Source organism: Pocillopora damicornis, chromosome 13 (assembly GCF_964200805.1).
Source record: "Pocillopora damicornis chromosome 13, jaPocDami1.2, whole genome shotgun sequence".
In the NCBI taxonomy this organism is placed as follows: Eukaryota; Metazoa; Cnidaria; class Anthozoa; order Scleractinia; family Pocilloporidae; genus Pocillopora; species Pocillopora damicornis.
In genome coordinates, this window is record NC_142682.1 from 12,853,256 (window position 1) to 12,870,401 (window position 17,146).

The window sequence follows — 17,146 nt, forward strand, 5'->3', positions numbered from 1 at the left end:
GTCCTTGTACGTTCGTTCGGCCTCTTGCTTTCTTCGCTCCTGAGCTGCTCTTGTTCTGATGTCCTTTCGGATCTCAATATCCTTCAAATGATTAACATATGCAATGACGTGCTTCTCTTCCACATTATATTTTGAGCAGAAGCTCTTCATGGTATCCTGATCGTTTCTGATACTGTCAGAATGTACCTCGTACAGATCTTTAATACATTTTCTTGGAAGGTAATCATCTGGTGTCCTGCCCGTCGATTCCGTCTGATAGATATCCATGAAATGTCCAGGATTGTTTGAATCTGGTACAGGTTGCGGAATTCTTTCCGTTTCTGGACCGACCCATCTATTGTTAGAACACCAGGAACAGAGATTGGAACTTTCTTCTCTTGACTCTTTACAGGCATCACGACAGAATTCCATAAAAAGTTCTCCACGAATATAGTGGTCTTCCATAAACGATTCGATCTTTCGGAAGTATGCTGCACCGGGCGCTTGCTCTTTGTTTCGTTCTGATGCACCCCGATAGTTGTCGAGGTAAACAGACCTAAAATTCCTTTTTTTTTGGTCTGATCCCCCCCATTATGCTTGTCAATTACGACTGATCCCCCCTAAAGGTCTTCAAAAAACCATGTGATCCCCCCCTAAATACTCCGACCCCCCCCAGGCGATAAATAATGACCGGTCCCTAAAGAACTTTCGTGGGGTAATTCTGCTACATAGAACAGTTGGCTTTGTTTCCTGTCTCTCGAAATAAGCAAAGCGATGATCCTTTTGCTACGTGATAAATCCTTTACTAACCGAGCTTGTTCTGTTAAGATGATTAGTCCCGTTCTTTTCTGGCGTTCGTCGAAGTCCATGAAAAAAAAAAAAACTAGGCTAATATCCATCCATTTTGACCTCACGCTTAGCCAATGACGCACATATATTTTTGGGTGCTTTTGCAGGTTCACCATCCTTCGAGTCGTTTACTGAACATTTCAACGAAATACAGTTTGGATGGCGAACTTTCCAGATCAGAACGTTTTGACCAGACCCAAAACCTTAAATTGCTCGGCAATATTAGTCAGTAATGGGTAACCTTTAGAGAAATGGCAGTTTAAAATTAGCGATATTTGAGTTTGTACGTCTGGTGGTATAGATGGAAAGAAAAAGACCAACATTTCTTTTTCTCGACCAAAACATTTTAAAGCCTTGAAGAACGTTTTATTTTGGGATTGATGGGAAATCTTTGCGCCGACAAAAATTGACCGATTTCTATTAGAGGTGGGCATTTTGAAGAAATATCTATACCCTTATTTGGCATTGCAAGTGTCTCTCCATGATACCCACGCTTTATTTTTTATGGCTACAGCTAAAGCCATTATATCGTCTGGAACGATCCCCGGTGGGACAGCGGTCTTCCAGTGTTCATGTATTCGATCTTTCAGGTGTCGCACAATGTTAGGATACTTATGGCTTACGTCGTAACGTTCTGTAGGATCAGCGGTTATGTTATATAGGGCCAGTTCTACGATGTTTGTTTTTTGATCCTAAAATTAAAAAAAAAAAAAAGTTATCGTTCGTCTAAAATATTTTCTCGCATTCTGCTGCTTCTCAGATTCAAAACTTTCGTTTGAAAAGGGGTACCGTGCGGGTAGAGTATTTACCAAAATAACCGAACACCCTCCCTGGTGTGTGAAAACATATATCGTAACAGAAGATCAAGGGTCTGGTTTGCTGGGAGCGCGCATGGGGAATTTTGATCACTTCCAAGAAAACTCAGTCAAACAAACAAGGAAAAGTCGACGACTACGACATGGAATGCGTTTGAGCAAGAAGTTAAGAACAAGGAAAACCCATTACCCAGATTTCTTCCATGTCTGGAGCGATTCCACCTTCTTCTGGAACCTGGTACCAAGTGGCATTGGGTACATGCATCAATAACTTCATGTCACCAACACGAATTGCTGCTCCGCTGTACCATGTGTCATATGTCAATAAAAGCCCTGGTCTTTTCTCAGGAAAGTCAATATTATGGAGAAGCTCTGTCCTGGGTGAAGGTGTTCCACTAGAAATGGTTTCCCATACATCAAAGCCATCCACTGGCATAGGGTTTGAATCCAATGTGGCACCTACAAAACAACACTAGCAAGTTACCATGACTGTGCTTAGGCATTCAAACCGTCTCCAAACGTAGGATTAGCAAAGACAGTAGGAACTGTATATGTGTTTGTGAGTTGAATTTCGGCCAAGTTCTGGCCGTCCTTTACCCGACAAAAAAGAAAACAAAAAAAACAACAAATAGAACAACAACATTACTACTGAGTATCTGAAAAATATCCCAACATGTAACCCACTCAAAAGACAGAAACCAGTGCATTTTAAAACTTATCTTCAATGGTATTGAAGTGAGTACATTTATATGCCAGTTACGTTCAATTTGATCAAGTTAACTATTCCATCGCTGCAAAACCTAATGTTAGCGTGGAAATTAACACCTCACCAAAATAACCAAGTAAAACCTTCTGAAATGTCTAAAAATGTCTTCTTCTAGAAATGTCCATCGAATGTGATTGGACAACTCTTCAGTCTCGCGATTTTTTGAAAGACCTAACATGTATCCTCTGTAATCGTCCCCAATTACGTTCATCGGTGTTCCCTTGCGGGTTCTAGGATTTCAAGAGACACCCACTCAGAAAAAAAAAGGTCCCCCTAAGGAACAGCTTTGCGTGACAATCCTTGGCAGTGATTTCGAACTTCACTCACATCGTAAGTAAGCGCTAGCCTTCAAGGACGCCCTTTTCAGTTCAAGAAAACGGAAATAACTATGTCTGTAGTACCTGCTAGGTTAACAAGAGTCGGATACCAATCAGTTACGTGAATGAGATCACGTGAGATCACCCCCTTCCGTTTTAGCATCTGACCATGAACAAAACCGCACGCTTTCACGCCACCCTCCCACAACGTCTTCTTGTATCCACGCAGGGGGTAGTTGAAGCCGCGGTAGAAAGGGTCTCCACCGTTGTCCGAGCTAAAGATCACAAGAGTATCATTCCACAACCTAGAGGAGTCAATAAAAAGAGCAGTAACTAACAGTAATTAGGATCAATATGAGGATGATGGCGCCTATTTAACAAAGATATCCCTTCCAGACCATCCCAAACCAAATGACCTTCTGAAAAAAAGATGTAACTTCTCAGTGGCATTAAATTTCCCCATCTCACCCAGTTTTAATACCTTGCATTTGTTCTTTGGGTTTTCACGCAAAGCCTCTTCCCAAATGGGAGCGTCTTTCTGACACAACGTGTTGTGTGGGGGGGGGGGGGGGGGGGAGAAGGAAAGGAGTGAAATCACAAAAGAGGCCATGTTCTCAAAGACCCAGGGGAGCACACAATGACGGTTTTAATTCAATGCGAAAGTTTATCTGATGGATGTCTGCACTGAACAGAGACCGCTGTTGAGGTTTTCTCTCTCCCAAGTATTTTCCTAGGGATCTCCAAAGATGAATAGAAACATGAAAAATTCATATGAACCTATGATTTTTAGTCTCTGGGTGCCGACATTAGTCCACATTGAAAAATCACAATGAAGATGATGTAAACAACAACAACAAGGAAAACTGACAAAGTATAGTAATAAAACATGTAAATACTCCTTTATCTCCAAGTTGATTGTGCATGATTAAATATTTGCATCTATTTTCTTGATATTTATCAACATAATATTAACCCTTTCCACCCTAACATCAGTATATATATTCTCCATACTGTTTTCCATACATTTCCTAAGCAAGGTGCTAACAGGGAGAATTTGTTTGACAATCAAGAACTTCTTTAGTTGGTGTTCATTTCCTTTATTCTCTTTAATACAAGGGATATAGAGAAATTAGATGCTAATCATTCTTAGAGGTCAAATAGTTACTCAGGACGATCTCATTATACAGCAATGTTTCAATATTTCCCAAACCAAACCACAAAAGTTGTCTGTAGGTAGCGATAAAAAAAAGCCCTCACCCTTTCTCTCTAAAAGCCTTTGTTATATTTCCAATGGCTTCATCCACCACATCCATCATGGCCGCATAAGTTCGCCTATCCCTATCTTTGATGAAGCTGTATTTGTTCAGGTATTTTTCAGGCGCCTGAATTGGGTCGTGGACATTCTCAAATGCCATATATAAGAACAACGGCTTAGAAGAATTATGCTCTTCAACAATTCTCTTGACTTCCTACACAAAATGTTGAGATTTGATTCAGGGAGAAAAAACTTAAACTCTAGACCAAAAAGCCATTCAGCTTTCTTTCATATGGTTTTAAATTCCAGAAATAGTTAGAACATAATGGGATTTCTTGCACTACCTGTCACACACATATGACTCAGTATCCAGTCCCTCACCTGAATCCTTCAAGGTGAGCTTAAGGGCTACTGGTGAAAAGAAGACAAACTATGTGCCAGCATTAATTTACTAAGACAGAACTCTTATTCCAAATCACCTGCACATAAAGGTGGGAAGTGTATTGTCCTTTGTACCCTCTGGCAACTTTTTCACCTTCAAAGAGGTCTAAAAAGCCATCATGGGTGTGGTTGAAGTGGTCGTGTCCATAGTTGTAGAATCCAAAGAAGGAATCAAAGCCTCGGTGTGTTGGAGTACTCACAGATGTATAGTGACCTAAATGCCATTTTCCAACAAGACGTGTTTTGTAACCTGAAAATGGCAACATAATAAAATGAAATGAATTCATGAAAATAATTAGTATAGAATTAAGGTGGAAAGTAATTTGTTAAAATGGAGAAAATGATGGCAACATAATATGTTGAAATGAATTTATAAAATGGAGAATTGAGTAATCAGGGGTCAACTGAGGTATAGCCAGAGCCATAATGGGGTATTTTCTTACTTATTGCTTTTACCTTTAACTCCCACGATCTCATTTGTAATTCTCCTCACTTTCTGCCATATAGTTGTTGTAATGTTAGTTTGGAGAATTTGGTACTGGATCAACTATTAATCCCCTAAATAATATTTTCTTTCCTATGATTCTCATCACTGGTCTACTTGATATTGTATTGATATTGTAAGGAGAAATTCTGTCTTGGTCACTCATGGGAATTAAAGTATTAAAATTTTTTTTTTTAACCAACAATCAACCTTTCCTTTAGGTCAGCCTTCCAGACCTTTAAATTTAGTGAAAATTAACCCAGGTATGTTGCATGTAGCATCTTTAAAATATATATATTTTTTCCTTTTGGAGCCAGGAGCTTGCACTCTACCAAGCATTTTATCTGTTTTTCCCTCTAAAATTGTCAGATTGAAACACATCCCTGACCATTACCAAAAGTTACTTAATTATCCAACCTCAATCTAATTAGCTTTTTGAAGCAGAGATCAGTATGAACTGATTGATACTTTTATTACATAATAAAGAAGCTTGTAAGGGCACTACTGAGGGATTTTGATGGAATCTTGGAAATTCTTGAGTACTACATAATTCATTGATTTAAGTGAAAGCATGGAGACAAAATTTCAATACTTCCTGCTCAGGTAAAAAATATTTGTGCATGTACATAAATGTGTTCAATGCTTGTGACGATTTAGCCTTGCAACTTGAATATGCTTGCACTAGAGAATTTCTCCGGCAAATTTGTCAGTGCTATTCTTGTATACCACAATTAAAATACTCTGTGCAATTAAAATACTTTGTGCAAAGAACTCTCTAAGTGACACGCTGCAAACTTAGAATCTGCATAATTTTAGTTTATAAATACATGGTTGTTTATTAATAAATAGTTATTTTTATTCATTTATATAAGTCTTTAATTTTACTTTTATATATCAATCTTGGTTTTATAATTAGGAATCAGGTTACCAAAACCTTGAGCTCTTAATGGTAAAATAATGTTTCTATTTTACAACAGCTATAGTAATTATAATAAGTAAGCATACAAATTCCTTGAAATGGGGGGCATTTATATTTTCTGGTTTTGTGTTTTGGACCATTTTTTAGTGTTTTGGTCATAGTGGAGAAAAATATAGTTACTGTAGTCTTTGTTACACTTTTTTTCTTTGGAATAATTCTAGCTTCAACTTGAACTCAAATACAAATTCACATCCACCTATGTATTCTAAGTTGTGTACATTTTCAGTTTTGATGACTTTGTGAGTGGTTTTGGGTTCTTATCTACATTAAAGTTGGTTCATACTACAAGTCAATTTGGAAGCCTTTGCCCATTAACTCCGAGAAGTGATAACATGTAATTTCTCCCTATAATATCTATACATTATCTTGTAAACAGGTAATGAGAATATTAAAAGTTTTCAGGCAGATGTTGCTATCTTGATCTACAAGTACAGTTACACCAAATTCTTGTAACTAATTTCAAAGGAAATGTGCAGCAGCCAGAGGGGGAATTAGACATCAGATCTTGGGAGTTAAAGGATTAAAAGAAACATAATTTAGATACTCAACCTACCTACTTCTTTTAACTTCTCTGGTAGAATGGAGAATTCTAGAGGAAGTCCAAAAGGGGTTAAACTAAGAATTGCTCGATGTTGTAGGCCTGAAAATGTAAAGAAACAGCTGTCAGTAATTCTTCATTTGAATTTTTTTGGTTATACTTTGCTTCAATACTGTTTGAAGAAACTAGCTTATAAGGAATATGTCCTGGATTTAAAATGGAAGGTTAAAGATTTCAAGTTAACTTTGTTTTTCAAACTGTAAAATTTTGCCACAAACATGGGAACAGGAAAAAAAGGGATCTCCAGGGTAAATCAAAATGGAGAAGTCTATAAACAGATAATACAGGAATTGCAAATGACTGGGCTGTAATCACTTTAAGGAAATTCTGAAACCAGTCTTCCACTCATCACATTAAACTTTGCCAAAAAATCATTTTCTTCAACATGCCCCCCCTGAAAAGTTGAGATGGGAAAGATGGGTGGAGGGGGAGTGGCATGGACCTCTAAGTCTCCTTAGTCCCCACATGATCCAGTTGACAGCAATCTTCATCCTGCATGTATACAAAAAGTTGAGATGGGAAAGATGGGTGGAGGGGGAGTGGCATGGACCTCTAAGTCTCCTTTGTCCCCACATGATCCAGTTGACAGCAATCTTCATCCCACATGTATACAAACTGAGCTTGGTCTTCTACAATCCATTTCTCTGACACTGATATGATTAGCTTGTTTACTTGATTCAATAATGTTGATTAAGTTTCAGTAAAGTTTAATTTACTTGTCCCCACTTTAAAGTTACCCTTACCCTCCCCACTAGAAATTGAATGAACATAGCATCTCGGGTTCCTAGCAGTGGCTGCAGGACAACTTGGTACAGAAGTTCCTCTAAGGTCACAAAAGTTGGATCAATGAAAGTTTCTCAGCAACTACGCACCTACCCCTCCCCTAACCCAAAATTAACGCTGGCATGATATCAGCTGTTGAGATACTGAAAAGTTACCCCCTAAAGGCCGGCCAAAACATGTTTTTCGTGAGTCTTGAGGAAGAAAACTAGTAAAACATGCGCACCGGTGTGTATTGGATACCGGCCTGTCATGAGAGATCCTCTAGTTGGTGTACAGTATTGTTGGACATAGTAATTCTCAAGGATAACTCCTTCACGAGCAAGTCTGTCTACATTAGGAGTCTTTATTTGCGAACCGTGATATCCAACATCGCTCCATCCCAAATCATCGACCAATAGTAGCAATATGTGAGGCTGTGAAGCTAGAGCTTGTGTCCAGAAAATACAACAAGAGATGATGGAGACGACGGTCGTAGTAAATGCAACGTTATTGAACAAAAACATCACCGTAGTCTAACGCCTTCTTCGATCCTCTTGAGAGAGGAGCGCGGGCTCATTTTCCTGGAGGCTGGTGATGTGACAAGGGGGCAACAATTTTACAACTTGAGTTTGATTGAAGCATGCCTAATATTGTTACAAAATATTAATTATAGTTAAAATCATACGATAAATAGAAGTTAGGATTAAAAAAAAAAAACAAAACAAAAACAGAAGAAGAAGATGTACATATCTCAGGGTTTAGCGATTGTGTGACTGACTACCTGACCCTGCGTGACCGTGACTGTATGACAAATGTGTGGAGGCAAACCCCACGCGAGCAAAATATGAGCCTGCGATAAAAATATCGGGAAAAAAAATCCAAAATGTCGGAACTGAGGAAAGAGGCTTTAAAGAGCAAATACGGTGGTTTACCTCCTGCCCCGAAACGACCTGGGAAATCTTACGGGTAAGAATTAAGACACTGAATTGATTTTAATCTTAGGTTTGTAAAAACTTTATGTAGGTGGTTTGTAAAGAACTTTATTTAGGTGGTTTGTAAAAAACTTTATGTAGCTGTTGTTATGGACTGAGATCTTTTGATCGCACAAACAGAACCGCAGGAGGACTGCGACGAAAGCGTGATTACACACCGTTGTCTTGGGAAGATTACTTCGATAGTTCGAGAGATGTTTGTGTCAATGATAAAAACGTATCTTTTGTTTCACTGAGTGCTTCTGTAATGAGAGAAGGGGAGATCCCTCTAAATTCCATACCCACGTTAATTACGAGTGCTGTGATTGTTTAAAAGTTATTTTAGTACAAAAGTCATGTTAATACATTTGACCTTACTTCTTGTGCATACTACTGTTGTATTTTTCGAAACATTTTATGCAATTGTGATTACTTCATGCAAGTCGGCCAGCATGTTGACGTTGAATGTCATAAGCTGTGGTCGTTACTACTGGAAAATGCATTCCCTTTTGTTGATTAACTCTTTAACCCCTATCAGTGAATGACTTCAACATTTGTATAATTTCTCCTTTCCTTTTCAGTACCCTTGAATCAAATGTAAAAATGTCATGAAAATAATAGAAATGATAACCAATTCAAGAAGCCCCTAATTTTAAAAGTCTCCTTGTTGTCCTTAGGAAATGTTAAGAGGAAAGTGCAATGAATACAGATATTAATGTTAGGTATGGGCGGCTGTCACCGCCAACAATATAGGCATAATAAATCATTTGTAATAAATAGAAATGGTCTTCTTGTCTTTTGGAGAACAGTTTATCTTATCTCAAGAGATTTATTTAAAATACAAATGGACAAGTCACCTATGGTGAAATGAAATATTCAAGGAAAAAATGGTTAATACAATTAGAACATTTCTGTTTATTACAAACCATTAATTTTGCCTGTATTTTTGGCAGTGACAACCACTCATAGTTAGGGTGTGAAGGGTTATGTTTGAGCGAAGTAAGCTTGTTATTCTTGGTACAATTATAGAGGGTGAAAAACTTTTGCTATCTTCATGTGACAAAGAAATTATTGAATTGATTTATTTCAGATAGGCATTTATATTTCAGATAAAGTTTGATGAAGACCACCAAAATAGCATGCTTAACCATGAAAAAAAACCAACTAAAAAAAACTAAAAAAAAAACTAAAAAAATAGACAGGAACATTCTCCTTACAGTTACAATGCCATGTCCGGCTTCAGACTTTTGAAGCTTAATGCCAGTGCCTTGGCAATAGGATATGTACATGTATCTTTTATCTTTTTACTCCCTTAATCATCAGTATGTAACTATATTGTCCATACTGTTCTTTATGCATTTCCTAAGTTACTGATAAAGAGAAGAACTTCTTTACTTAGTTAGATAATTTCATCGATTCATATGACCTTAATATTTGATTCTATGGAGATACTTTAGGGAGAAATTGGATGTTAGTCACTCTTAGGGGTTAACCCTTTAACTCCCAAGATCTGATTGTTAATTCTCCCCTCTAGCTGCGACACATTTCCTAAATTAGTAATGAGAACTTGGTGCTAGATCAAGATAGTAGCTTCTACCTGATCAGCTTGAATATTCTCATTACCTGTTTGCTTAATAATGTATAGATATTATTGGGAGAAGTTTCATTTTAATCACTACTTGGAATTAAAGGGTTAAGTTTAAGAGGCCATGATGAGGAATGGAAAGAATAGAAGGATCTCCTTGACTTATTGCCTGGCATCTTGTGCAATAGAGATTTCGAGTTTACCAGGCTGGTAATTCTGGCCCAGTACTATTGTTACTTCATGGTGGAGGGCATTCTGCTTTATCATGGGCTGTCTTTACTGTAAGTATTTGTCACAACACTTTATAACATAGTTAGAAAATTCAGATACCCAAATCCAATAGTGCAAGCTTTGTTTTATAATTCTATTGTGCACTCTAATGATTTAAGCAAATCAATGCCTTAGTGTTGAAAGTTGTCCTCTGTGATTGACTGCAAACTTCCTGACCAGTCTGGCCATTTTTTTTTGAAGTTTTGAAGATGTTTTCTCCAGTCCATGCTAATTGAAATAGACTTTTGGGAGCTCTTTATGAAAAGTTAATCCAGAGAAGGATGCTGGATTTGAAAAGTGATGGTCTTTTAAGCCTTTAAAACAACGAAAAGAACTATCTAGTGATAATACTAAGAGAGTTTTCATCTTTTTTAGAAATCAATCATAAGAATATGTCACTGTCAAGTTCTAGCATTAGATCTCAGAGGCCATGGTAAGTGTATGATTCTTAACAAACCTATAACCGTTTGATCCCTCAAAATGACTAACATCTAATTTCTTCTTACAACATCACTCCTGAATCACACAGTGAGGTCAAGAGAAATAGGAAATGATTGTCATTTAAAGACTGAAGCTCTTGATTTTTAACCAATTCTCCATGTCAGCATCTTGGGAAATGAGAGTAGAGTGTGGAGAATGTGCATGCTGATGTTTGGGTGAAAAGGGCCAAATACACAAGATTTGCTTGTAGATATCACAGAAAAAAATAACATAATTGACAGTCCTATTGAATGCTCATTTCCCAGTGGAAAGAAAATCCATACAAATGCCCTTCCTGTCTACCACCATAATAACCTACAAATTTAGACACTTGTTTCTTAAGTGTTTAGTTATATAGTGTCCACACTTGTGTACTTAGCTTTACTGGACATGTTTTGAGTGACAATGTTTGTGCAGCTGTAGTTTTGAAATACATGAAAATTGCTTCTTTTAAAGGTGACACATCCACAGAAGATGACTCTGATTTGTCAGCAGATACCTTATCAAAGTAAGTTTTACCTGACAAATGATCTTTCACACTAGATGTATTTGTTACATTAGACATCTTTGAGTAAGGGGGTAATGACTCAGTCAGGTGTCACCCTGCAAGTGCTCTACTGGATGTCTGCATGAGAGTAATTTTAAAAAATTGGTTGAATGTAATAGATCAGTGTATAGGAGATGAAAAATTTTGTGTCAGTTTCCCCAAACTTGCACTCAGGGCCCAATATTATTTATTTAATAAAATGAGTACGTAGTTACCTGTTTATCAGAGACAATGTGAAATTGAGTTACAGGTATTCAAAAATTGTAATTGCTGATACATCAACATCCTTTGACATAATTGGTTCCTTGAAACTCACAGTTTCCCTTAAGCATTGCCCTCAGAAAATTGCTGGCCTCTTGGAACATGGAGCGTCTGCTCACTAATATCCAAACATATTTTTGCACAAAATGGAGGCTAGTGTATATGTAACATGGCAAATAGCATACATGTCTTACTACTGAACATATTTTATAATGTCATACTTCAATAAAAACTGTTTGTTTATCACTCACAGAGATGTTGGAAATGTTGTACAGGCTATCTATGGAGATTCCCCTCCATCCATACTTCTGGTTGGACACAGGTAAAATGCATTTATATTGTATTATGAAGTGTCTGGAGCAAATTGGTTAAGGTGGATGTGGGCTCCAGACCATTAAATTATCACCTGCATGATATCCTTAAGTTTTTTTTTATAAATTTTCACCAAGGTGTCATTAAGTGGATGTATCTGAAAATAAGATGATGTAGAGTTTAAAAAACTCCTAACGTTATTGTTATGCTGTAGGTAATATTCTGTAGAGTAACTGGGAGAAAATAACAGCTTAAGCAGAGACAGCAGGGGTAAACAAACTGTCTACATCCTTTTATTTTGATTTGTCCTTAATGCATTAATAAGAGTGTGTAATACACTGTAGCAATATGTACAAAGAAAAGCGCAGTTTATCTAAGCCTATGTTTTAAAATGTGTGGGGTTAGTAACAAGATGTGTTTATGTTGATCACAAGGGCTTAACCCTTGAACTCCCAGATCAAACTTGTCATTCTTCTTACTGTCAATGATACAATTCTTATAATGTTAGTTCAGAGAATTTAGTATTGGATCAACTAATTATCCCCAAATTGATATTTTTCTTTATTCCCTTTACTTATCTGGTTGATATTGTATAGATATTACAAGGAGAAATTCTGTCTCGGTCACTCATGGGAGTTAAAGGGTTAGTGATAGTAATTTCTTGTTTTCAGCATGGGTGGGGCCATTGCTGTTCATGTTGGAGTTCAAAAACTGTTGAGTACCTCTTTAGCTGGACTAGCTGTTATTGATGTAGTGGAAGGTGAGTGAGAGAGACTAATAAAAAAGTACATGGAGTGCATTTAAAATGAATGTAGTAATTAAAAGTAACACCAGAGTGATCACAATTGCTGTTCAGATTGAAGGATAATATCAGAAGTAGCCAATGACAACCAGAGGTAAAACAGGAAAACTACCTCACAATGTCAAAATGTAATTTTCATCTGTTTGGTTGGGTGGATGACATGAGTTTTCTAGACTAATTAAAGACTGTGGTGAAAGAAGACCAATTCAATCCTAGTTTAATTTCCAATTTACATCTGTTTACACCAGTTTGGTATGAACAAGTGGGGTGCAAGAAGTCACTAGTCAGTTGTGTTACAATTAAGTAAGGTTAACAATTTTCAATGAGAGCTAAATACTTTTCAGCAAGAAACTGTATCCAGGCAGTAACTAAATAGGCATATGGGTATTATTGAGAAAAAGCTCTGGATTTATGGAGAAATTTGTTTGTTTATATACATATAGGGACAGCGATGGAAGCATTGTCTGCTATGCAGTCTTTTTTGAGAAGCAGACCATCTTCGTTTCAATCACTGGAAGAAGGAATAGAATGGAGGTATTCTGAAATGGGATGAAGGACCAGTCTAAAACAAGATTTCCTTCATTTTCCTTCAGTTTTCATAATCCAAATGACAGAGGCCAATCTGCCATTTTTGATATCTTAAAATTCTAACATGACTCAGAGGCTAGGGAGAATAAAACAGAATAAATTTATTTATCATCCCTCAACCTCAAGGTGATTTCTTTTGTTTAATTCTTCCAAGGCTAAATTCTAAGCGAAAATTACTTGAGTTTACATTTTCAAGGGGTATAGCCAATGGTGACCAAATGTTATATGATGTGACCTTTCTTCATGTTTTTACAATTGCAGTATACGAAGTGGCCAGGTCCACAATGTGGAATCAGCACGTATATCCATGGCTGGACAGTTAGTCAGGTGAATTTAATTTCTTCTCGTCTGAGTCAGTGGTGGAAAGCTTTTGACAAAGAGATTAATGCTTGTAATCTCTGTTGTTTTGGTTGATTTAGTCTATAGTTATATTTACATTCAAGTACAATTGAAATTGTGTTTAAAAGATATATGTTTAAACCAACAGATGTAGTGGTGACAGTGAAGATAAAGTAAATAGGGAGTGTCCAACTTCTCCCCCACTGTCACATGCCTGTGATACAATTAGTGAAGAATCTGAAGAAACAGTCAATACAAAGGCTTTGACTTTGGTGCATGCAGGGACTAGTCAGGTGGATACAGGGCAGAAGGTAAGCAGCAGCAGTGCCCTGTTTCTATTGAAGTTACCTTTAATTCTAAATTTTCTGGACATCCAATTACAACTTTCTTGTTCCCTTTTACCCCTCTCCAGTTCCCTCTAACCCCTTTCCCCTTCCCTCTTACCCCTTTCCCATTCCTTTTTACCCCTCCCCTGTTCCATTTTACCCCTCCCCTGTTCCCTTTTACCCCTCCCCTGTTCCCTTTTACCCCTCACCCATTCCCTTTTACTCATCCCCTGTTCCCTTTTACCCCTCCACCATTCCCTTTTACTCATCCCCCTTCCCTCTCATCCCTCCCCTATTCCCCTTTTACCACTCCCCCTTCCCTCTTACCTCTTCCTCATTCCCCTTCACCCCATTTCCCTTCCCACTTATCCCTCCCCAGTTCCCTTTAATCCCTTCCCCCTTCCCTCTTACCCCTCCCCCGTTCCCTTTTTCCCCTACTTTCTTCCTTTTTACCTCTTCCTATTAGATTTAGGGGTGATACGTATGTTGTTAAGAAATATCTTATTTCAGTGTGCTAGCTCTTATAATCACCCACGGGCCTAAAAAAATGTCCGACTTGAGAAAACTATCTAAAAAGTATCGCATCTTGCTACAAATTGGGCAGAACCAACGGAGCTACAAGGAGAACTGCTTTGCGTGTGTAAATGTTGTAAGCACTTTTATGCTGCCGTTAGTGAGACGTTTTACAGAAATGATAGACTACAGCAGTCCCTGCTTCTCGGCGAAGTCTGTGGCGTGAGTCAAAAAGATCAGCGCCCACCATACTTCCAGAGTTCCACGCAAGGCACTAACTTCAAATCTTTTTTCATTGTTTGGGTATTTGTCGTTTAGAGGGCTGATGAGAGATTTACTTGGAGGATTGACTTGTCCAAGACTGATCAGTTTTGGGAAGGTGAGTCTAAGATTACTCGGACGTGCACTTCTCGCCATGTGAACACTGATGGAAATGTGACGTGTACTTTGATAGGGCTACAAAATCCTGCGAGTATGCATGCTTCTATAGCCCTGGAATTGTGGGTTTTAAAAGTTGGAATCATTTCTCGTTTCTCCTTGTTCTACACCTCTGAAGGAATGAAGTCTCTAACAAATAACAAGAGTCCAAGAGTCTCCACCCTTGTGGGTGAACTGAGGAACTAAGTATGCCCCCCCCCTCCCCCGTTTCGTGAGTAAAGCAGGTGTATATATTTCCCTTTTGTCTATCAGTTTTATTTGTTTTTATTTTATATCTTTTTAATTTTGAAGGCTGGTTTAAAGGCATGTCCAATTTGTTCTTATCGTGTCCTGTTCCAAAGCTTCTCATCTTGGCAGGTAATCAAATATAATTTTCTGGATTTCAATTTTTTTGTGCCTATTTGTTTGTTTGTTTATTTTACTTTGATACTGGAGGTGAGGATGATGATGATGATGAAGCTTTCATTGTTTTTGTTGTTCTGGTTGAATGTTAGATGATTTACGCGACTAAAAAGCTCCATGCCTTTGATGAATATAATCGCGGACAATTTAATTTTTTAAACATTTCCCTTGCGCGCTTCAGAAACTATATCTTTGATCTACGTAAGTAGTTTTGACACTTAACAATATAAAGATCGAATTTTCGACACAGGTGTGGATCGTCTTGACAAAGATCTGACGATTGGTCAAATGCAAGGTAAGATGTCTCGGATTAGTTGAGACCTAGTTTATGTGATATAATCTTTTCTTGTTTGAATGACAATTTTTTCTAAGGATGGAAACTCTGAAATATTCGTTTGAAGGTAAATTTCAGATGCAAGTATTACCACGCTGCGGTCATTGCGTTCACGAGGATGCCCCGGACAAAGTAAGCGAAGCAAAGAATCCATCCTCAGCTTAGAACGATAAATGTAAAAAAGAGTAATAATTAAATAATAATAACAATAATGATAAATACAAAAATAATACTGAATGATAATGATAACAATGATAATAAAAAAAAAAAAAAATTCTAATGAGCTTACCAGGGTTTTCCATGCCTTGTTGTGAACGGCTGCATCATCTCCACAGAGCAATTTGAAATTTCTCACATTTAGTAACAATCAAACCTTCACTTTTTCCTGACGTATTTTTGTGATATGAGTGGAATAAAGTTGGGAAATTGCGAATGTTATGAAATTTTCAATTCTAAAAAACGTGAAAAACATGATTCACGGTAAAGGGACCGATTCTGAAAAAAAATTACAGTACCATCATAAGTATCCCTTAGCCCAAAGTTACATCTTATTTACACCTGCTACTTGTGGTGACTATTGCCGTGTTTCGACTGTGGTTTGTCCTTTATCTGTGCAGGTGGCAGAAGTCTTAGTGACATTTCTAATGCGGCTGAAACTCGCTGTGACAAAGGAGAACTTTCTGAGGTAGGCATTGATATAGAACTGACTCCCGCACTTGTTTTTTGTCATATTCGTCGCGCACTCTGTCTTTATTGGGCGATTTATTCGGAACCTTTTATTGTTTTATGAACTAAAGGATTACCAATCCATCACCGTAACAAAGATGTCTTATATTTGTGACAACCGTAAGTGTCGTAGTATCTTTGCATGGATCCAAATTTTAGAATCCTACTTCACGTTTGGATGATCTACCATCTGAGCATATAGGGTTTTGTTGTGGCAAGCATCCTACTAGGATCACAAATGTCGATAGCTTTCTACACAGAGATAACACTTAACTTCTTTTGAGTTTGTATATTCTGGTCGTGATTGGGTTGTTGTTTCAGTGACGTTATGAAAAGGTGGGAACAATTTTTCTCATGCTGTTTTTTTTTTTCCTCTTTCTTAAACAATCAAAGTTTTGTGTGTCACTTTCGGTGTAAACTTAAAATTGTAGAAAGTAGAGAAATTTAATGCTCAAGTTTTCAAGTTAGTTTTGCACACTTCTTTGACGTCAAGGCGAACACAAATTTTAACCGAGGAGAATGAATCGATTCAAACACAAAGAATTTCTGATGTGATATCTTGTTACCTTTTCCTTCTGCAGACCTATGCCGGCGTGCTAGTCGTGGATTGTATTTCTTCTTTTTGTCAAACCAATACGAGCAGGAGAGAGTTTTGCCAAGTTCATTTAATCTCTGTTAATAAGCCTTTACACGTTAGGTTCTCTTTCTGTACAGATTAAAAGACCAGCAAACGCCAATCGAGTGGGTATATAGTCTTTGTATGGCAGCTATCGAAACCAACTCTTCCCATTTTGTATACTATTCCCACTTAGCTATCGGAGCTTAGCATCACGTTACGAGGTGTATTGTCACTCTTCCTCTTATGGGATGAAAATATGCAATCCCCTTCTTTCATAGTCAGCATTCATTCAGTTTACACGACATTTTCTTGATGCATACAGTGGGTTAGGGAGTGGCACTTTTATACAATCCTTCTTGTCCAAGATCACTGCATAATAACCCGTGCG

General features: G+C 37.6%; 2 protein-coding genes across 3 annotated transcripts; one reads left to right on the forward strand and one right to left on the reverse strand.

The window, feature by feature from the left end:
• Window positions 1-927: 927 nt before the first annotated feature.
• On the reverse strand, window positions 928-7,901 carry LOC113675104 (arylsulfatase B). 2 transcript variants are annotated; one of them, XM_089192220.1, is made up of 7 exons: window positions 7,511-7,901; window positions 6,439-6,525; window positions 4,461-4,672; window positions 3,984-4,195; window positions 2,811-3,031; window positions 1,834-2,102; window positions 928-1,520 (listed from the first exon to the last, which is right to left on the reverse strand). In XM_089192220.1, the coding sequence occupies exons 1-7, from the start codon at window positions 7,767-7,769 to the stop codon at window positions 1,284-1,286; spliced, it is 1,497 nt and encodes a 498-aa protein (XP_089048346.1). In that variant the 5' UTR covers window positions 7,770-7,901; the 3' UTR covers window positions 928-1,283. The 2 variants fall into 2 exon arrangements, with proteins under 2 accessions (XP_089048346.1, XP_027047443.2); XM_027191642.2 differs by having other exon boundaries at window positions 7,490-7,900.
• Window positions 7,902-8,027: 126 nt separating this feature from the next.
• On the forward strand, window positions 8,028-16,876 carry LOC113675117 (protein phosphatase methylesterase 1). The gene is made up of 16 exons (XM_089192221.1): window positions 8,028-8,211; window positions 8,358-8,454; window positions 9,990-10,082; window positions 10,447-10,504; window positions 11,008-11,059; window positions 11,613-11,681; window positions 12,343-12,431; window positions 12,917-13,007; window positions 13,323-13,388; window positions 13,549-13,711; window positions 14,558-14,618; window positions 14,969-15,034; window positions 15,330-15,374; window positions 15,481-15,545; window positions 16,031-16,098; window positions 16,721-16,876. The coding sequence occupies exons 1-16, from the start codon at window positions 8,129-8,131 to the stop codon at window positions 16,737-16,739; spliced, it is 1,185 nt and encodes a 394-aa protein (XP_089048347.1). The 5' UTR covers window positions 8,028-8,128; the 3' UTR covers window positions 16,740-16,876.
• Window positions 16,877-17,146: the final 270 nt, after the last annotated feature.

Coding starts and splice junctions, on each gene's coding strand:
- LOC113675104 (XM_027191642.2), bottom strand. CDS start 7,769: ATGTTTTTGTTCAATAACGTTGCATTTACTACGACCGTCGTCTCCATC. Junction 6,526..7,489: donor CCGGTATCCAATACACACCG/GTGCGCATGTTT, acceptor TTACATTTTCAG/GCCTACAACATCGAGCAATT. Junction 4,196..4,460: donor CTTCCCACCTTTATGTGCAG/GTGATTTGGAAT, acceptor CATTTTGTGTAG/GAAGTCAAGAGAATTGTTGA.
- LOC113675117 (XM_089192221.1), top strand. CDS start 8,129: ATGTCGGAACTGAGGAAAGAGGCTTTAAAGAGCAAATACGGTGGTTTA. Junction 8,455..9,989: donor TTTGTGTCAATGATAAAAAC/GTATCTTTTGTT, acceptor CTTGTGCAATAG/AGATTTCGAGTTTACCAGGC. Junction 11,682..12,342: donor ATACTTCTGGTTGGACACAG/GTAAAATGCATT, acceptor TCTTGTTTTCAG/CATGGGTGGGGCCATTGCTG.